Source organism: Dendropsophus ebraccatus, chromosome 2 (assembly GCF_027789765.1).
Source record: "Dendropsophus ebraccatus isolate aDenEbr1 chromosome 2, aDenEbr1.pat, whole genome shotgun sequence".
Taxonomy (NCBI): Eukaryota; Metazoa; Chordata; class Amphibia; order Anura; family Hylidae; genus Dendropsophus; species Dendropsophus ebraccatus.
The window spans coordinates 211,762,610-211,785,027 of NC_091455.1; the positions used below are offsets into that span (position 1 = coordinate 211,762,610).

Sequence of the window (22,418 nt, forward strand, 5' to 3'; positions counted from 1 at the left end):
TCCAGTATCCAGGGTCTTAATAAACATTTCAGGGAAACTAATAGTTATACGAATTCCTTTAGAAGTAAGTAATTTAGGAGAGGGAGTAGTAGAGTCTATATCAATAAAATGAAAAAGATAACTAAGAGGGAGAAGTGGTATGGCATGGCCCCAAGTGGACAGAAGATAGAGCCGCACAGACTCGCGTGCAGGCCCAGGCACAATGAAACAAGTCTGCTTTAGGAAGTGAACATTTCGGGCAACTGTTCATGTGAGAAGTGTGGGAGTTGGAAAAAGGAATATTAAAGGCATATATAGCCTTGTGTATAAAGCGGAAATGTATTTCACGTAGAACCACATTGGGAGTGGCAGAATGCACTAGTTGAGATCCTCTCAATATTTGTTGGGTCAGATCCTCTTAAAAAATTACGGAGGACCATTTTTGAAAAAAATTTTGTCTAGATAAATTCTTTTGAGAGCGTGATCTAAGTTCTCCATATGTATGTGATAAAGAATTATGTACCGGTGGTGTTGGGAATAGATTATCAAATTCTATATCACTTTCTGCTTCTGCTATGTCCCGTACTCTGGAAGTAAGAAATTCAATTATAGAATCGTATTGAGGTAAATGAAATGAAGACAATTTAAATCGTGTTCTGACGATATCCCATGATAAGAAAGTGTTGGAATTAGTATCCAGCAGATCCCCAACAGAAGAAACATGTGCACTCTGCCACTACGAGTAGCCCAATTTGTCAGGTGGGTAAAGTGGTGAATGCCACAGAGGAAATCTTTTCGATAGGCAAAAGGGTAAACCATATAATTTTCGTATCGCCTTCCATGTGGCAATGGTGTCTTTAAAGATAACACTTCTCTTAATTTCTGGGGGTAGTTCTGGTAATTTAGCATGTAGCAGGGTGGGTAGAGGCCAAGGTGCTGCTAAAGCTTTCTCAATTAAGATATTGGAGAAATATGACGTGTCCATAAGCCAATCTTTAGCATGGCGAAAGAGAGCGGCTAAATTATATAATCTAATATCTGGGCATTGAGCGCCACCTTTAGAAGTAGGGAGACAGAGAGTGGAATAGGCAATACGAGGTCTCTTTGATTGCCAAATAAATTTAGTGAAATATGATTGGAGTAGGGAAACGTCAGAATGTTTGAGTAAAAGGGGTATTGTTTATATTGAATATTAAACTTGTGCAGCTGGTCCACAACGTATATTACATAATTGGGAAATTTTACGTTGAAAAACTTATATTTATTAAAAGCTGAAAACCCATCTTTAACCCCTTAGCGACCCATGACGTATCTGATACGTCATGGTGCGCGGGGGGTGTTCAGAGAGGGGTCCAGCCTCTAAATGCAGCTGTCAAACCTGTTCTCCCTGTCCCTGGTGTCTAGTGGGACGTATCTCGCCCCTGCGATGCGATCGCGGTGGGGAGATCCATTCTTCTGGCCGGCCCGGGCCTCAGCATCGCAATGACGCCGATCCCGGCTCGGCAATACATTGCTATGGCCTGCAGCAGGCCATAGCAATGGATCACCGATATGATGGATCATTGCTGTGTATATACAAGTCCTCCAGGGACTTCATGTAGTTCATGTAAAAATAAAAGTAAAAATGTTTTTTTATTAATAAAAAATCCCCTCCCCTAAGTCCAAATCACCCCCCTTTTCCCATTTTATAAATATAAATAAATAAATAAATAAACATGTTTGCTATCGCCACGTGCGTAATCGCCCGAACTATTAATTAATCACATTCCCGATCTCGCACGGTAAACGGTCTCAGCACAAAAAAATCCCAAAGTGCAAAATTGCACATTTTTGGTCGCATCAAATCCAGAAAAAATGTAATAAAAAGCGATCAAAAAGGTACAATCAATCAAGGTACCAATAAAAAGAACACATCATGGCGCCAAAAATGACACCTGACACAGCCCCATAGACCAAAGGATAAAAGCGCTATAAGCCTGGGAATGGAGCGATTTTAAGGAACGTATATTTGTTAACAATGGTTTGAATTTTTTACAGGCCATCAGATACAATAAAAGTTATACATGTTATATATCGTTTTAATCGTAACGACTTGAGGAACATATATAACAAGTCAGTTTTACCCCAGGGCGAATGGCGTAAATGCAAAACTCCCCGAAATAAAAAAAATCTTTTTTTATTTCAATTTAACAGCGCAAACGAATTTTTTCCGGTTTCACAGCATATTTTATGGAAAAATAATGCCTGTCATTGCAAAGTACAATTGGTTTTGAAAAAAATAAGGGCTCATATGGGTCTCTAGTTGAAAAAATGCAAGCGCTATGGCCTTTTAAACATAAAGTGGAAAAAGCAAAAGTGCAAAAATGAAAATTGGCTTTGACCTTAAGGGGTTAAAGGGGTAGTTTACAAAAAAAAAAATTCAGATTAACTGGTGCCAGAAAGTGCAGTACTTCCAGTACTTATCAGCTGCTGTATGTACTGCAGGAAGTGGTGTCTGACACAGTGCTCTCTGCTGCCACCTCTGTCCATGTCAGGAACTGTCCAGAGCAGGAGAGGTTTTCTATAGGGATTTGCTGCTGCTCTGGACAGTTCCTGACATGGACAGAGGTGGCAGCAGAGAGCACTGTGTCAGACTGGAGAGAATACACCACTTCCTGCAGGACATACAGCAGCTGATAAGTACTGGAAATCTGGAGATTTTTTTTAATAGAAGTAAATTACAAATCTCTGGAACGATCTGCATAACTTTTTCTTTTACCAGCCTGTTCAAATTTAAATATTGATTTATAGGTTATACTAAGTCTATATCATATATGAGTCTCTGTGTACATACATTACCTGTGCTCTACTATCCTGAGTTACATCCTGTATTATACTCCAGAGCTGCACTCACTATTCTGCTGGTGAGGTCACTGTGTACATACATTACATTACTGATCCTGTACTGATCCTGAGTTACATCCTGTATTATACTGCAGAGCTGCACTCACTATTCTGCTGGTGGGGTCACTGTGTACATACATTACATTACTGATCCTAAGTTACATCCTATATTATACCCCAGAGCTGCACTCACTATTCTGCTGGTGGGGTAACTGTGTATATACTATTAATATGCAAAACAAGAGTCCGTGGAGCCTCGGTTGCGAGTCTCAAAACAGGAGATAGCAAGAAATCTCTAGCCTGTTGCCGCGGGGTGCCTCCATGATGGGAAGAGCACCACACCACCCTGATAGGTAGCCCCTTAAGTCCCACTCGGTTGCGAGTATTGGAACATAATTAGGGAAATACCAGGGTGGCCCCTTTTTGTCAATGTCTAACTCAAGGTGCGAGTATTGCGATATGACAAAGGCTTGCCAAGGCAGGCATCCATCCACAGACAGCCGTTTCGGGGTATTTGCCCCTCGTCAGTGTGGAGCAGGATTCTGGCTGGTTGGGGCAATGACAAATCAACCAACAAAACACAGTAATCACTGAACTGAAGGAAAACAGTGACAAATAACTCCAATGAAGTCCTCAATCAAGAGTCTCCACTGATGCCCCCAAAAATTTAACATGCATTAATATGCAAAACAGGAGTCCGTGGAGCCTCGTTGTTTCCCTAATTATGTTCCAATACTCGCAACCGAGTGGGACTTAAGGGGCTACGTATCAGGGTGGTGTGGTGCTCTCCCCATCATGGAGGCACCCTGCAGCAACAGGCTAGAGATATCTGGCTATCCCGTGTTTTGAGACTCGCAACTGAGGCTGCACGGACTCTTGTTTTGCATATTTAAATTTTTGGGGGCATCAGTGGAGACTCTGGATTGAGTAATTTATTGTAATTTTTTTTCGCTGATCTCCTTGAGTTCAGTGATTACTGTGTTTTGTTGGTATATACTATTATTATATACTATTATTTGCTTTCTGTATTCTATGAACAGATTTCCCGCTTCCTTATCAAGCTGAATTCTTTATTAAAAACATGAATGTGGAAGAGATGTTAGCCAGTGAAATTCTGGGAGATTTTCTTGGGGCTGTAAAAAACGTCTGGCAACCTGACCGCCTCAATGCTATCAACATCACATCAGCACTGGACAGGGGAGGAAGGGTACCGCTCCCCATCAACGATATGAAGGAAGGGTAAGACTCATCATTCTATGTGCTGCCTTAGCACAGGGATTGGGAACCGGCTCTCCAGCTGTTGCAAAACTACAATTCCTATCATGCCTGGACAGCCAAAGCTTTCTGATGGGAATTGTAGTTTTGTAAAAGCTGGAGGGCCACATGTTTCCCACTAACCAAGTACTAATATGCTTCATAATAATCTTCTGTCTTCAGCAGAGAGCTGTGTGTAGGTATAGGGGTGAATTATAAGCATATTAGTTTTGATATATGGCAGGAAACAGCATAAAAATATAAAATGAGTGATACTCACCTACACTTGTCTTCTGTTTCTGCATCAGTCATCTCAGCAGTATCTGCCAGCCTGGTCAGTCAGTGACTGAGGGGAACCAGGTCCTGCTGAGAAAACCGACCAGCAGGATTGGATGACATAAGGCAAGGAGCTGTAGGGAAGCCTGGGGTAGGTGAGTGTCACTTATTTTTTTTTATTTTTACGATAGATAGATGATAGATAATAGATAGATAGATAGATAGATAGATAGATAGGAGATAGATAGATAGATAGATAGATAGATAGATAGATAGATAGATAGATAGGAGATAGATAGATAGGAGATAGATAGATAGATAGATAGATAGATAGATAGATAGATAGATAGATAGATAGGAGATAGATAGATAGATAGATAGATAGATAGATAGGAGATAGATAGATAGATAGATAGATAGATAGATAGATAGATAGTAGATAGATAGATAGATAGATAGATAGATAGATAGATAGGAGATAGATAGGAGATAGATAGATAATCAGGAGATTTCACCTCTAAAACTTGCCAAACTGGGAGCCCATCAGGATATGTAACACCCCTTACATATAATTGTCTCTTGCAGTGTTTATGTTATGGTTGGAGCGGACGTCCCGTTCTCGTCCTGTCTGCGGGAAGTTGAAAACCCACAGAACCAGCTGAGGTGCAGCCAGGAGATGGAACCTGCCATAAGTTGTGATAAAAAGTTCCGGGCACAATTCCATATAGACTGGTGTAAGATATCTCTGGTAAGGGAAGATTCCTAGTGACTATGATGGTATTTAAAGGAACATTCCAAGAAAAATTATACGTGATCCCTACTACACTGGTGTCCCTACTACACTGGTGATCTGCCTACCCCTCTCCCCTGAAGGAGTTATCCACATACTGGTTGATAGGGTTATCCAGCATTAGAAGAAGCACATCTACTTTCTTGCACAAACAGCGCCCCCGCTGTCCTCAGGTTGTGTGTGGTATTACAATTCAGCTCACAGGTCACAGTCTCCTGTCTGTGGTCACCGGGCAATGTACACAGAATACATAGGGAGGGGGTGTAGACAGTGCTGATTTCCCTCCCTATCCCACCGCTTACACCTGCTCATTACTATACATTTATGTCTTTTTCAGGTGGATAGAAATAAACAATTTCTGATCACTCAGGAGGTTGCGCGGGGGGAGGGGATCCTGCCAGACGCAGGGGAGTATAAACCTCCATCGGAAACACTGAAGGCCAGAGACTACCGGGCGGACTTCCTCATCACGCTGGCGGTGCCCTCTGCCGTAGCCTTGGTGCTGTTTGCCATACTGGCGTACATCATGTGCTGTCGGAGGGAAGGCATGTGAGTACCCCGCTTCTATCTACCCCTATCACACACACATATCCGCATACACCTCTATGCACGTCACTCCTGGATGGACATGTAGTAGTTTGTACATTCCCTTTCTTATGTATTAGCGATAAATTGCACATTTGGTCAGTAATATCCGTTTGCCACATAGGTATTGATCACATGATCGGCTTTAAAAGGGTTGTTGACCCCAAAAAATATCCTCTCATATCAACTGTTGCCAGTGATTTGTACTTTACTTATATCTAAAAAAAAGTACTTCCAGTACTTATCAGCTGCTGTATGTCCCGCAGGAAGTGGTGTATTCTCTCCAGTCTGACACAGTGCTCTCTGCTGCCACCTCTGTCCATGTTAGGAACTGTCCAGAGCAGCAGCAAATCCCCATAGAAAACCTCTCCTGCTCTGGACAGTTCCTGACATGGACAGAGGAGGCAGCAGAGAGCACTGTGTCAGACTGGAGAGAATACACCACTTCCTGCAGGACATAAAGCAGCTGATAAGTACTAAATAAATTGAGATTTTTTTTTTTTAATACATGTAAATTACAAATCTCTGGCACCAGTTGATTTGAAAGGAAAAAAAAAGGTGAACATGCCCGTTAAAGGGACTATAAGTGGATCCTGCAATGGTTTATTATAAGGGGTATATATAGCTGAAATTACCACAATATGGCATGGACACTGGGTAAAGTCCAAACAGTTCTACAATCCTCATGTTCTTAGGAAACCTGTCATCACTTTTATGCTGCCCGAACCATAAGGTGGTCCCCAATGGCTTCTTCCCCTCTCACCAGCTTTGACAGATCTCCCCCTACTTCGGAATAGAGAGAGACCTGTCAATCAAGGCTGATGAGACAGGAAGAAGCCACCTAGGACTGCCCTATGACTTGTGGTTCGGGCAGCATGAAAGTGATGACAGATTCCCTTTAATATTCACATTGCTCATGATAGGGGATTCTTCATCTACTTGTTGAAGCCGCTAATGTTGATGCGTATTGACCATGGGGTGCTGTGACTTCCGGCAACGCTCGGGTCCCGTGTTATCGATGCTTTTGTGAGCAGTAATAATAGCGATGTGTTACCCAATATTCTCTGAACCTTGGTGGAATGTTCTGCAGACACAATGTATGTAGTAAAGCAAGTTAGCAAGGAAATTAGAACCAGTATTCTAGCTACCTGGACTATTTAAAGGGAATGTAACACCTAGACTTTCTTTTACTGATTAGAGTCAGATACTAAAACTTGTTCTTTTAATCTAATCTGATTCTATTTTCTGACTTTAATTTTTATTTATTTGTCTTTTTGTACATTGTTATGGGGGCGGCCATCTTGCCTGGGCTGTTTTTAACAGCATGCTTTACAGCAAGACTCATGGACATACACGACAATAGACAGGCTCTGTCCCCTTGAGATGAATGTAAGACATTAGTGAGCGCACTCTGTGACCTGTGACGAGGTCATTCCACAGGGAGCTGCTATTGTCTCCTCTATCTACTGGTGTCACATGACGCTGCAGTGCGATACAGATCACTTTACAGCAGCCTCCTCCTAATCATCACAGACACAACAGGAAATCTCAGCTTAGTTTTAGTCCCAGTGGTGAGAATGAGAACTGCAAGATATCAGGATTATTTTATAATATAGATAGAAAAATGGAAAATTGGAAAAAATGTCACCAAGAATTCTTTAAATAATTGGTTTAAAATAAAAACATTATTTGTACAATAAGTCATTTTCTGATGACACATTCCCTTTAAAGGTGTTTTCTGGAACTACAGTGTTGATGGGTTATTTGGAGGTCCCGACTCCTCTGCTGATCAGCTGACCGCCCAGTTTTTTTATTTACCAGCCATAGCGCCATATTTTTGTAATGGCTGGGCCCGGTATTACAGCTCAATCCCAAGTGCATTGCAGTGAGCTGCAATACCAGGTGTGGCCACTACCAAAGGTATGGTGTCAGGTAAAAATGAAGGGAATGCCAATCCCACTTGAGTGCTCCAGCACCTTTAATCAGCTGATCATCGGGGTACTGGGAATTGGGTCACCACAAAGATGATACTGATGTTGTCATCTGCACATGGCCGGGTATAGATAGTCACACGGCCACTCTAACATCCAGGATAACAAACTGCAGACAGTGGCTTGTTACTGTGATTTGTGGGAGAACTACTCCGCTGGAGTTTTGGCATCACGTTTCTGGAGAAGGTAAATGGTATGATGGCTGGATGGTTATAGATGTTCTTAAAGGGACAGTCTGTATTAGTCTCATTGGAGTGAGAATAAGCAGCAAGTAACAGCGATACAACCATTCCTCGTACATTTTGCTTCCATTTCCTCATGCAGTTTATTTTGACCAGTTGCCTTAACCTTCATATATTTCTTTGTTTCCATGAGTACCATGTCTTTGCATTGTCGTCCTTCCATTTTAAATAGTATTTGCGGTTTGTTTTATGAACATTTTCCTCGCTGAGATCCAGAGTGACCCCTCCTATTCTGACAACGGACCAACGAGACCTGCACATAGACCGTTCTTTCAAAACAACTGTTGGCAGAAAGTGCCAAAGATTTGTAATTTACTTCTATTCAAAAATCTCCAGTCTTCCAGTATATATCAGCTGCTGTATGTTCTGCAGGAAGTGGTGTATTCTCTCCAGTCTGACACAGTGCTCTCTGCTGCCACCTCTGTCCATGTCAGGAACTGTCCAGAGCAGCAGTAAATCCCCATAGAAAACCTCTCCTGCTGTACACACTGGAGAGAATACACCACTTCCTGTAGGACATAAAGCAGCTGATAAGTACTGGAAAACTTAAGATTTTTAATAGAAGTAAATTACAAATCTCTGGCACTTTCTGGCACCAGTTGATTTGAATGAAAAACATTTTTGGTGAACAACCCCTTTAGAGAAGAAGTCAAAAAAGGGAGGAAGGCAGGAGGGTGCGGGAAAGTAATAATAAAAAAGTGAACTTACCTATCCTCATGCCCGATAGCGCTGCTCCCGGGTCTCGCTGACAGCCGCCAGTGTCCTGCAGCTCTTCTAGTCGCAATGTCACATCCCAGGCTGAGTGATTGTCTGCGCAGCCAATCAGTGACTGGGATGGGACAGCACCCTACTGGCTGAGCGGGCAATCACTCACCACGGACCACGACGTTGCAATTGGAAGAGCCGGGTACATGACGTAACCAGTTTCCAGCTGATAATCAAATCCAGTGGTTGTCAACAGGACCTAGGAGCAGCAATATGGAGGTACCAGGATGGGTGAGTTTACCTGTTTATTATTTTTCTGCACCCCCCCCCCCCCCCTGCCTGTCTGCCTTATGAATTTGGTGGGACTTCTCCTTTAAAGGGTTTTTCCAGGATAGACTATTAGTGGAGGTATGATTGCTGGAGCCCCTGGTGATCAGCAGATTGAAGGCACCACTGCCCCCCCCCCATTCACGCAATGCGATGCAATACCAGGTACAACCACTACCCAGTGTATGGAACTATAGGAAGTGAAGATGCTGCAGCATGGCACCTGCAGGCGCTGATCAGTGGGGGTGCCACTCAGAAGTATATGCTAGATGTTTTTTCCAGTAAATATTTAAATCAAGCCCCAAAAAACTCTCCTAAAGTATTGATACAATGTCTACTTTGTGGCATCGCCAAATGAAATCTCTCACACACATTGATATCCGATATGTTTGGGCAGAACATAGGGGGGTTGAAGCCCTTTCTGTGGCATGAAGACTCTTTGTTGTCTATTCAGACATAGTGGTGCATCTGTGCCCGCAGCTCAGCCTGAATCTGGCGACAAGGGCTGAGCCGCACTACACGTAGAGAAGGCGGCTTTGCCAAGATGAGCAATGAAGTCCTGCCTTTTGGGTTCTTCATTCTCCTGATCCTGGATTCTTAGGTGGTTGGAAACCCACAAGAACACATTGTTGGCCTCAAGATGGCCACCTTACCCATCAGAAGTTCAGCCAAAAAGATTGGTGGGGGTTCTTTAGCACAAGGTGCGAAGGACCGGTTGGGCATTTGAAACCCAACATACCAGATCCTCTTGGGAGAGTCGAGAGGCCACCAAACACATTAGATGACTGGGCAGTCCTGCTAACACTGTGTATCATCTAGTGTGGAGTGAACTTCAGAAAAGTGTCCATGTTCAGCCATGTGGCCAAACCTGAACGCTCGGCATTCAACTTCCGGCATCTGGAGAAGTTGGATGCCAACCTAGGGAGTCCTGGGAAACATGGATATAGCCCTGAGGAGGTATCCAATTTCTCCGGAAGAGTTGAATGTTGAGTGTTCGGCCACTTTTCTGAAGTTAACTCAACACTACTATCATCAGCTTTAGGAAGGCATCATATGGTGGCACACACAATGCCTATAAACTGCTGCTGCGTGCCACCATATAGTGCAGGAGCCCTACAAGCTTGAGGCTCGCTGATGATCGAACAAGGAAGATGTCCAGTGTCGGACTGGGGTATCGGGGGCCCACCAGAGGAAATCATCCTGGGGGCCCACCAATAAAGAACCAGTGAGAAACGACATATTAGTCAATGTAAGTGCAGGTGTTAAAGCTAGGGGGCCCATCGGAGGATCCTCCGGTCTTCTGGTGGGTCAGTCCAAAGCTGAAGATGTCCACGTATGCTCCTGGACCTTGGATGGACTCTTGGAGAAAGAAGTGACCATAGACAAAGCTGAGTCTAGGATGATGGTGAAGTCAGGGGTAGGCAGGTCACCATACAGAGTAGCCATGTCTAGTTTTCTGCCATTAAGGGGCAACTTTGAGGAAGCATCTAATGTTCTAGTAGAACCAATAGCAAAGAGGCAGCTTATGAAGCTTCTACAGGTCCCCAAGGTGGTTCTCCTCCTTAATGGGATAACTCGACAAGGTTGTGAGGTATGAACTCAGAGACTACAGGGAATAGACTGGTAGGGGCAAAGAGTCCTGGTGGTACGAGGTGTAGTGGTGTCTACTACCAGAATGGGCGCTATACCAATGGGTAAGACACTCTGGATCCCATGTGTGGTACCATCCCATCATCCATATGGATAAATACTGACGCCCGTCACTGTTGGCCTTACGGCAGTACTTCCGGCAGTATTTATGGCTCGCCTAGTCCCATCCTTCACCCATAGACGTAAGAAGTGCTCGGAATATCAATGCTACAATTTAATTCATTCATTTTGTTTCGTTTCTAGGGAAAAGAGAAACATGCAAACTCCAGAGTAAGTGTCTTCTCTCTGTTTCCTTGTTGTCATATAACCCCTCACCTCACCGTAGCTTGTCATGCCTCACCCATGTGCTCCTCGCTTCTCATCCACATCTGCTCATCGCTTTATTTTGGTGAACGCTGCTTGTAGGTTACGTAGGTTGGATAGGTGTGCGGCGAAGGAGACGCCTCGCTTTAAAGCCTTTCAGTGTGTGCAAATAAAAGGTTGTGGTGTAGGAAAAGGTTTCTGTTTAGAATTTGTAAATATTTGGGTTTTTTGATACACTGAAAGGGATTGTAAACTATTTTTTTTTTCTTTCAAATCCACTGGTGCCAGAACGTGCTGGAGATTTGTAATTTACTTCTATTTAAAAATCTCCAGTCTGCCAGTACTTATCATCTGCTGTATGTCCTGCAGGAAGTGGTGTATTCTCTCCGGTGTGACACAGTGCTCTCTGCTGCCACCTCTGTCCATGTCAGGAACTGTCCAGAGCAGCAGCAAATCCCCATAGAAAACCTCTCCTGCTGGTCATTGAGACCCTTTACCTTGTATCACTGGGGTCTCCCCCCACCCTTACCTTTCCTGTTCCCTATATTGTACTGTTTGTGTTGTTATTATATTAAAAAAAAAAATCAACAATAAAGAAAAGAAAACCTCTTTAGCTCTGGACAGTTCCTGACATAGACAAAGAGGGCAGCAGAGAGCTGGAGAGAACACACCACTTCCTGCAGGACATACAGCAGCTGATAAGTATTGGAAGATTTGAGTTTTTTTTTTTTTAAAGAAGTAAATAACAAATCTCTGGCACCAGTTGATTTGAAAGAATTTTTTGGGGGGTGAACTACCCCTTTAAGATTGTTTCCTGGCAATTCTAATGGAATAACTGGGAATTGAGCGCTTGGGTCTCATGTGATGTCCACAAACGCACCAATGAATTTCTGAAACAGATGCATTGTGGGACATACTGTATTGGTGTCAGGGCTATTTTCTAAGCTCTGTGTCAGCAGGTTAGAGCCTGCTATCTTCTGTCCTATGTCTAAAACCAGCGAGTTCACTAATCTACCTATAGAATTGTAGTGCCACTGTGTCCTTATTCATGCCCTGGTACAGTGATGGCGCACCTGACGCACTCCAGCTGTGGATAAACTACAATTCCCATCATGCTTAGGAAACCAAATCCATATGTTTGATTGTCCAGGCATGATGGGAGTTGTAGTTTTACAACAGCTGGAGTGCGGCAGGTGTGCCATCCCTTCCCTACTAATTCAATCCTATAATGCTTAGCAGTACCTAGAGATCAGGTGGTATCCATACATAGTGCAGGAAATCTGGTGGCTGGTGCGTCTTGTAATCCAGTTTGAGTTTTAAGAAATCTATTGGATAGTATGTAATCCAGTTTGAGTGCTAGATAATCCAGTGGTTTGTGTCCCCTTGTAAACTAGGTTAAATCCTTGGTAATCCTCTGGTTTGACGCCCTGTCTTGGTTGATTATATGGTTATTGGTGGTCCAGTCATAGTCACTGGGGATCCCCTGCTATATTGTATCATTGAACATGTCACAGCTCCTCTGTTCCCCTAAATATGCTAACATCTTGCCTAAGTTATAGTCTTAAAAGGTAAATCTGGGCAAAATCTTTCATATCAACTGGTTTCAGAAATTTATATAGATTTGTCATTTACTTCTATTTCCAAGTCTTAAGTATTCCAGTACTTATCAGCTGCTGTATGTCCTGCAGGAATGGTGTATTCTCTCCAGTCTGACACAGTGCTCTCTGCTGCCACCTCTGTCCATGTCAGGAACTGTCCAGAGCAGGAGAGGTTTTCTATGGGGATTTGCTGCTGCTCTGGATAGTTCCTGACATGGACAGAGGTGGCAGTAGAGAGCACTGTGTCAAACTGGAGAGAATACACCCCTTCCTGCAGGACATACAGCAGCTGATAAGTACTGGAAGACTGGAGATTTTTAAATAGAATTAAAATACAAATCTGTATAACTTTCTGACACCAGCTGATTTGAAAGAAAAACATTTTGCCCCTTTTTACCCCTTTAAGTTGGCTAGCACATGATTTAGGCTCCATTTAGATTTTTGTTGTGGCCTCAGTTCATACTGGAAGCTACAACATGTCTCATGTATGACACCAGTCCGCTGGCTTCTGCCACGATGTCTTTTGTTTTAATGGGAACAATAGTTTGTCTAGTATTGTTTTGTTCTCTATCAGACATGTTGGAATCTGAGAAAGGGGCTCCGAACTGATCCTCCAGAGCAGATGTGAATGTGTGATGCCTCAGAGCAACAATCAGAATGCAGCTATGAATGTACCTATAGGTACATACATGCTCTGCTGTGATAACACTACTACCTATGGCCGAGCACAGGAATGGGTCCTGGTTTTAGTCTGTTCATAGTGTTAGAAGGTGATAGTCACTGTGCAGAATTCCTAAAATTATAATCATCTATATGGCAACCGAAAATTCAATGGCAAACTGTATTAGGTATCTATATCTATTTCTGGGAAATTTGGGAGTCGGGGGTGTGCATAGAAATCACAGGACCCCATGGCACATAGTACTATACTGCATAACAGCCTCCAGTGCCCAAACAATAAAGCCATTCAGTAGCCACATAACACTGTCTATTAATGCCCCAGTCATAGCACTATACAGGTAATTATTTTGCTTGCACAGACGACGCCATACGCTGCACACATACTGTAATACTGACATCAATTATTACATAGATAACACTACATATCTAATTCAATGCCCCATACAGTAAGTATATTGTCCACACATATTTTTATATGTAATAGAGCCATACATTGCTCTGACACCTATGCTATACAATAACACAACACGTGTGCCATATAATAAACAAGGAACTGTATTGTATGATACCTACATATGTAATTAGCATCCAAGCAGGTTTCATAAAAAAAAGAATGCTTGCTGCCCCCCTGCTTTTTGGTAACCAGCCTGATAAAAAACAAACAGCAACAGCCTAGTATTCCTGGGGTAGGGAGGACCATGAATTTTAGCCCTTTTCATCTAAATAACACCAGCCTGTGGCTGGCCCTAGGCCGGGTCTTTATTTTTGATGCTCTGGGCCAGGTAGCCCCCGACTCTTCCTGATACCCCTTCCGGTGGAGTGTATCAGAGCAGTAATGAGGGGGTTAGTGGCAGCTGTTTTACAGGCTAATAGTAAGCCCCTACTGGGTAATGTGTGCTGTTTATCAGGCAGCTCCATATTGAAGCCCCCCCCCCATACTATGTCACTAAATACCATACTTACCGCTTATTGGTCCAGCATTGCCTCTGCTTACTGCCACAGGGTTTCCTAAACAAAATTAGATGGAGTGCCTGGACCAGGGACTATATTAACAGTAAGCCAGGAATGCATAAAACATGCAGTATAGTGCATACCCATGTGAATAACACCATCGAGGGTGATAAAAAAGTGAAATAAATCAGTTAAATAAAAGTGTCAAACATGTAATGAATAAGAGTAAGGGGGGAGGAGCCAAAGGGAGAGGAATAGCATGGCTGTCCAGAGTGAGGAATGAAGGGGTAGAAACTGAAAGAGGTCAAGACTAGTGCTACTAAAGAGACGTGTGCCTATAAGGGTAATAGGTGAAGAGGTAGTAAAATTACCTTTGATAAAAGATGGGTGGTTATTGTTTTTTCTATACATACGTTTATACAGTAGTCAGTTCGTAGTGTAATAAGAGAAGAGACGCTTGGTGGATGGCAGCCATTGTTCTATTTACAATCATTGGGGGAGATTTATCAAACATGGTGTAAAGTGAGACTGGCTCAGTTGGCCCCAGCAACCAATCAGATTCCACTTTTCATTCTTCACAGACTCTTTGGAAAATGAAAGGTGGAATCTGATTGGTTGTTAGGGGCAACTGAGCCAGTCTCACTTTACACCATGTTTGATAAATCTCCCCCAAAATATGTTGAAGCTTTGTACATCGGGAAATGATATTATACACATGCACATTATAAGAAATCAGTCCTGGATGTAAATTATTGGGAAATTATATTGAACATCGTCTCAGTTATGTTACTGAGATTCTCACAAGAGGTATTTTAAGTGTTTTTTTTATGTGATTTTTTTTTTACAGCATCCAACTGGTTCATCACAGCGCTATCCAGAAATCCACAAAAGAGCTCCGGGACATGTCTAAAAACCGAGAGATCGCCTGGCCTCTGTCCACACTTCCAGTTTTCCATCCAGTGACCGGGGAAATGGTGCCTCCTCTTCATGCCGACACGTACGATAACACCAATATGTCCCTGATGCAGACACAACAGTGAGTATCCGGCAGAGAAACATGCCGGAATTTTTTCAGAAAGTTCTGTCAGTCGTGTACGTGTATATGTGTGGGGGAGGCTGGAGAGGTTGTGATGCTTCAGTTCTATCTGGTATAGCTGGTGGTGGGATGGGGATGCAGTCAGATACACTCATGCTTGGCAACAGTCCCAATATTGCAGTGACAACCCCATGAACCATAAGCAGGTCCTGGGTGATTTGGGGGCAATTTTGGGACCAGGTGGTAAGGAGCTGCGAATCTAGTGTCACACTGGTACAGGAACTTGTAAGCAATTTTATGTTAACATTAGAGACTGTGAGGGTATATGGGCTTGTGCATATGTCACAGTCTCTACAGTTCTGTAGTAATGACTCATACCATTTACCATATTCTTTTGCCCCTTTTTCTAGTAATATAGCGTGAGAACAATGAACCTTATCGGGGTGCTATATTGCAAAATTGTTCACCATATTACATAGAACGATAGTCGTTAGTTACTACGATCGTTTGTTCCATCTGATCCCAGCAAATGAAGGAACGATGTGGAATTACACTAAACGATTAGTGAAGAAATGGGGAATTACAGCAAATGAAGTACGGTGATTTTAGTGTCAGCACCGAACGAACGAACGATGAACAATTTTTTCATTGGTCGTTTGATTGTTGCCTGAATTTACAAAAAATGATTATCTTTAAATTTGAAGGATAAAACGATAATTCACACGATAATTGTCCCATGTAATGAGGCAGCTTAAGGCCCTATTACAGTGAGCAATTATAGTAAAAAAATTCACTATAACGACCAAAAATGATCGATTATCTGCTTGTATAGTAACACCCAACGATCAAATGACGAAGCAAAAATCGTTAATCGCCATCTTTCAACATGCCAAAAAAATATTGTTGGTAGTTCTCCGATCGTTCGCAAATCTGTTAATCTTTAAGGACGTTCGCAGATTAAACATGCTGTGTGGGTCGTCCTGAGGAACGATTAACGACCATAAAAATAATTGTTTATATAGTTTATAACAGCAATTAGTGATTGTAATATCAGAATCGATCGCTCGATCATTTTAGCGAATCGAACGTGTAATAGGGCCATTAGTCTCTATCTTGACCAAACCAAGTTCAAGATGTGGATTTTTTGCATCAGGGCCATTCCATCCAAACTGAACCTTTTTCGTAACACCTAATTAAACATTTTTTTAACAGCTAATTAAAAAAATGCAATTTAACCACAAAAGTTATAAATATACATTAAGACTCTTAATGTATATTTATAACTTTGGTGCTTAAATTGCAGTTTTACTAGGTTTAACTAGGTGTTACGGGTGTTACGAAAAGGTTCCGTTTGGATGGAATGGCCCATCAATAGATAATACTGAGTTACTGTAGATGAGTCGGCTCTGACAAAGTGGAGCCCACCTAAAAAAGCCAAAAGTAGGGAGACCGAAGAAAAATACATAAATTCCCGCCTTTTGTGATGACATCATTTTAAGGTTTATCATCAGAAGTTAGAAAAATTAGAATCAAATTAGATATAAAATACAAAATATTAGTCAAAGGTGGAGCTGACTGCAAAGTGTCCCTGGCATTGGGAAAAACTCAAAGAGAGATGTCAAAAGATTGTGTGGACCTCCATTGGGAGAAGCGTGCTGCTCTGCTCTTCACTCCCCGGCCTGCTGTGAACTCCATCCAGTTGTACAAGACAGGTTTAGACTTTTTATGGAGTCTGTCTAATGCAACTGGATGGAGATCCCGGTGAGTTCTGGGGTGAAGTGCTCTTCTCCTGGCTCATTGTAATAACCAGCTGTGGTCTGAACACTATGACCCCGATTCAAAACGTGCATCTCTTTGAAAAGTCAAAAGTTTCTCTAAATGACTGCGACATTTTGAGTAGACCCCAAAGGGTAATATGTTTGAGGTCACGCCTGCTTTACGTTCAGAACGTCTTCTCATAGATTTCTCAGCTTTGGTTACTTTGTCTTTCCTAGGACTCTATCGCATCAGACTCAGATACCTCAACAGCAAAACCCAGGTGAGTAGAGACGAGCACCATAGAGGATCGAGTATCTGGTAATAAGAAGCATCTCCTCATACATACTTTATGTCTATGGATTAGAAAGGCGCACAACTCAGTGGCTGAAAAAGTCGGATGCAGCCCTAGGGAGTCCAGGAAAACATGGATACAACCTATGGCTTATGGCTGTATCCACGTTTACCCAGATTCCCTAGGGCTGCATCCAACTTCTTCTCCAAATGATCGGATACTCTTGGTAAATGTAGAGATTCAATGCTTTGGGGGATTGATTCCGCTCTTCCTCTCTATTGCTGCTTTCGGGATGCAGGAGAATTCCGTATGACAACTTTTCAGAGATTTGAGGCAAGTATTACCTATGTGTCTTGTATTTTCCATTTTCACCGATGAGGTACAAGGTAACTATAGACTATAGTGCATGGTTATACATCTGTTCTAGACTAGTGTACAGTCTTGTCACTAGGGGGCGCTTCATTTGTTCTGCATTGTGCATTCAAAAGTGCAGGGAGGGGTAAAGGGACAGGAGGAGCACCCCATAAATCCAGTCACGTATGACCTAGCCATAGAGCATTGCATTTTTGGGAACAGACATAACTAGGACCACAGTGAGCGATCCTCATCACAACCTCTTCTACAGTAAAGTAAGATCTAAAATTGACTCTCTGCAGGTCAATGGTATACCTGAGGAGCGGAAACTTACCGAGGCCATGAATTTATAAGACATCGATGGACACATCGGAAGCCTCTCCATTCTATCTCCAGATTTGCAGCTTTTCATTGACGTAACCTGCATGACGCCCTGGACTCCTCCACCTACGGGATTATACGGAATTCCAAAAAGTTTTTGTTTTGTGTTTTTTTACGCCAACTTTTTGTATGGATTTTTTTATTGTTACTATAATACCTGTGATAATACCAATGAAACCGGAGAAAGTTCCAGAGCCGGCACAAGTGGCACCAGTGGATGAAACAACATTTGTCAATCTGTTTTGGGAGAACTTATAAAACGTATAAAAAGCAGCAATAAGAACCTGCAAAAACAATTCTGTATATAAGAGCGAAGGACTAAGCCAAGTATCAGCGGTCTACACGACAAGATGTTTATATATACAATTATAATAAAGTGATTTTACAACAGTGTCGTGCTTTGTGTAACTACTATAATACTGCCTCCTATATACAAGAATATAGCTACTATAATACTGCCTCCTATATACAAGAATATAACTACTATAATACTGCTCCTATATACAGGAATATAACTACTATAATACTGCCCCTATGTACAGGAATATAACTACTATAATACTGCTCCTATATACAGGAATATAACTACTATAATACTGCCCCCTATATACAAGAATATAACTACTATAATACTGCTCCTATATACAGGAATATATCTACTATAATACTGCCCCCTATATACAAGAATATAACTACTATAATACTGCTCCTATATACAGGGATATAACTACTATAATACTGCTCCTATATACAGGAATATAACTACTATAATACTGCTCCCTATATACAGGGATATAACTACTATAATACTGCTCCTATATACAGGAATATAACTACTATAATACTGCTCCTATATACAAGAATATAACTACTATAATACTGCTCCTATATACAAGAATATAACTACTATAATACTGCCCCCTATATACAAGAATATAACTACTATAATACTGCTCCTATATACAGGGATATAACTACTATAATACTGCCCCCATATACAGGAATATAACTACTATAATACTTCTCCTATATACAGGAATATAACTACTATAATACTGCCCCCATATACAGGAATATAACTACTATAATACGGTTCAGGGAAGAAAAAGAGTGCTGCACCTCACACCTATGGCTGACACTAGTACCTCTCGGCTGCATAAAACACATCAGAATTTTGTGTATGAATTGATCAAGCCACACTGCCCCATGTACCGCGTGCAGGTATCTGATACACATGGGTCCTTACACTAAGTCCACACTGTGCCAGTCAGTGACCACCACCCCCGCAGGCGTGCACAGTCAGGGAAGGGAGGCCATGGAACGGCCCTGCAACCCCCATGCCACAGGACCAGACCCAAAATGCCCCCCCAAAAAACTCCCAGCCAGCACCACTGGCGGAGGAAGCTGCCCCCAAACAGCACAAGTCTGGATAAGGTATTGCGCTCACCATTGCTACTGCAGATAGAATGGGACAAATAGGAGAGATAACTACTATAATACTGCTTCTATATACAAGACTATAACTACTATAATACTGCTCCTATATACAGGAATATAACTCCTATAACTACTATAATACTGCTCCCTATATACAGGGATATAACTACTATAATACTGCCTCCTATATACAGGAATATAACTACTATAATACTGCTCCTATATACAAGAATATAACTACTATAATACTGCCCCTATATACAGGAATATAACTACTATAATACTACCCCCTATATACAGGAATATAACTACTATAATGCGGTTCAGGGAAGAAACAGAGTGCAGCACTCTGTTTCTTCCCTGAACCGTAACTACTATAATACTGCTCCCTATATACAGCAATAAAACTACTATAATACTGCTCCTATATACAGGAATATAACTACAATACTGCTCCTATATACAGGGATATAACTACTATAATACTGCTCCTATATATAGGAATATAACTACTATAATACTGCCCCCTATATACAGGAATATAATTACTATAATACTGCTCCTATATACAGGAATATAATTACTATAATACTGCTTTCTATATACAGGAATATAAAATCCACATTCTGAACAGACACCAGAGGGCGATATTATTCATAAAACAGCTAAGAGCACAGGTGTTCAATGGCATAAATCTCACAGTCAACAAAAACTGTAAACTTTATTGGCGGCATAAGAGAGATTAGAGGAATGCTTATGCACTACAATGGTGGCATTATTGTGTTGCTATAGAACTGACAGCTGTAATGAGTCCTTAAAGGGATAGTCCAGTTTCAAGGAAAGTTGAAATAAAATGGCTCTGTGCGTAATATACAGATGTGTTTGGTCACTATAGATGTGTCTAGCTCTCTGGTATCAGCCATTTCTGGATGGGCTCATGCAGTAACCTGGGGTTGCTAGGTGTTGGTAGCAGTGGGCTAGGTGGTGTTTTGATTGGGCACTTGTCACAGTGGCCAGGATTGGTAATGTCCACCCTTGGGTATACCGGCAATGGGCTTTGTTAAAGGAAGAACTTGTTGTGTGTGTGTGGGTGACCACTGACCTCTTTCTTGCATATTCAAATTTTATAGGGGGGCAATGTATCAGACTCTTGAATGAGTACTCCATTAGATTTTTGTTGTTGCTCATCTCCCTGAGCTCACTGATTGTTTTGTTAGAACTTGTAATGTGTGACTTGTGGTGAAGAATCTCGCTTTAGGACTGAGAAGAAAGAAGAAGACTGCATTATGCCAGAAGAGCCCACAGTCAGGTCTGATAGTACGAGTTCCAGGGTTGAACAACTGGGTATAGCTAAGCTCTCAAGGTTCCTGGAGTAGGTCGAGCAGGTTTCAATGGAGTTCCATGTACCAAGAATAAAGCTTCTAAATTTTAGGAGCTGTGGAGTCTATGCCTATTTTCATATGACTGGGACTAACCTCCTATTGGTGGGGAAAGTGCTAGAAAGAGAGTGGTGTGAGGGTGGGATAGGTAAAAAAGTGTGAGGCACCCAAGACAGTGATTGGATAACATAAAACACAGTAGAAACAGAGTAAACTGACGTTCAGCTGTGAAATAAGAATAGAGGAGAGTGAGACACCAAGTGGTGACAGTGCGGAAAGGCACCCGTCATCCCAGAGTGAGTAGTGGCACAACTGTACTGAGACACTACACTATACAGTCTTACTAGAGGGTAATGTTCCCGAGAAGCAAACTGTATCTCTACCTCTATAAACTTTAAGAAACACATAGCTACAGGCAAATCATTCCATAAACTGAATACATTATGGCAAGTAGACATTTAAAATCTCATAAGCCGGGCCAATATTTACCTAGAAAATCTCCTTTGTATCCTTCTGCATGCCGCACTTCATCAGGGGTTTTACACTTGTCACTTAAAGGTGTAGTCTGGGCAGGGAGATTCTTTTTCAAAGGTGCCGGGGAGAGGGAGGATGAAAAACATAGCATGCACTTACCTCCCAGCTCCAAAGCTGATGTGGTGATAAGAGAAGGCTGCTGTAAATTGATCTGTACAGCATTGCAATGTCATGTGACACCAGTAGATAAAGGAGACAATAGCAGCTCCCTGTAGAGTGACCTCTTCACAGGTCACAGAGCGCGCTCAGTAATGTTTTATATTCATCTCAAGGGGACAGAGTCTGTCTACTGTTGTCTATGTCCATGAGGCTTGCTGTAAAGCATATAAAAAAAAAACGCTGTTAAGGACAGCCCAGGCAATATGGCCGCCTCCATAACAATGTACAATGTAGAAAAGTGAAATAAATTAAAATTACAGTCAGAAAATAGAAACAGATTAGAATAAAAAAAAATAGTTTTAGTATCTGACTCTAATCATTAAAAGAAAATCTAGGAGACACTTTCCCTTTAAACTCAATGAACTCACGACGGTACACTGCTGTTTATGGCGGCATACCGTTCTTCCAGTACGCCAAGGTACCTGCACATGTACGGATATTATCAGCGGTACGGGCAGTGTTAACTCTTCCCATCCTGCTCTGGAAAGTAAGAACAGGCACTTACCACCTTGATGTTTTCCCTGGAGTGCTCGAACACGGTATGTTACTATGTACAGTTACTGACCGTGGTTTTATCTCACCTGTGATAACCCTGCCCCACTGTAAAGTATAGTGATTCATGAACATGTGTTTTTGTTATGACCTATTCTGGGGGACAGCGCCGCACTTTTGATAGTGGTAATGACTGGTACTGCAACTTTGGTTATAGTTGTACTACAACGAATATCTTTTTCTTTCAAATCAACTGGTTACAGAAAGCTATATAAATTTGTAATTTGCTTCTAATAAAAAAGCTCCAGTTTACCAGTATTTATCAGCTGCTGTATGTCCTGCAGGGAGTGGTAAATTCTCTCCGCTCTGAAACAGTACTTT

At 41.9% G+C, this 22,418-nt stretch overlaps 1 protein-coding gene across 4 annotated transcripts in view; it reads left to right on the forward strand.

The window, feature by feature from the left end:
* The window catches only part of SGCE (sarcoglycan epsilon), a 51,575-nt gene extending 33,149 nt beyond the window's left edge, over positions 1–18,426 (forward strand). For 3 of the 4 annotated variants that reach the window (XM_069959410.1, XM_069959407.1, XM_069959408.1), the window contains 7 exons: positions 3,903–4,101; positions 4,978–5,140; positions 5,520–5,731; positions 10,926–10,952; positions 15,063–15,251; positions 17,246–17,289; positions 17,958–18,426. In XM_069959410.1, coding sequence (XP_069815511.1) covers positions 3,903–4,101; positions 4,978–5,140; positions 5,520–5,731; positions 10,926–10,952; positions 15,063–15,251; positions 17,246–17,289; positions 17,958–17,974 — 851 coding nt within the window. In that variant the 3' untranslated portion in view covers positions 17,975–18,426. The remainder of the gene's footprint in view (positions 1–3,902; positions 4,102–4,977; positions 5,141–5,519; positions 5,732–10,925; positions 10,953–15,062; positions 15,252–17,245; positions 17,290–17,957) is intronic. The other variant, XM_069959409.1, reaches the window with a different exon arrangement.
* Positions 18,427–22,418: the final 3,992 nt, after the last annotated feature.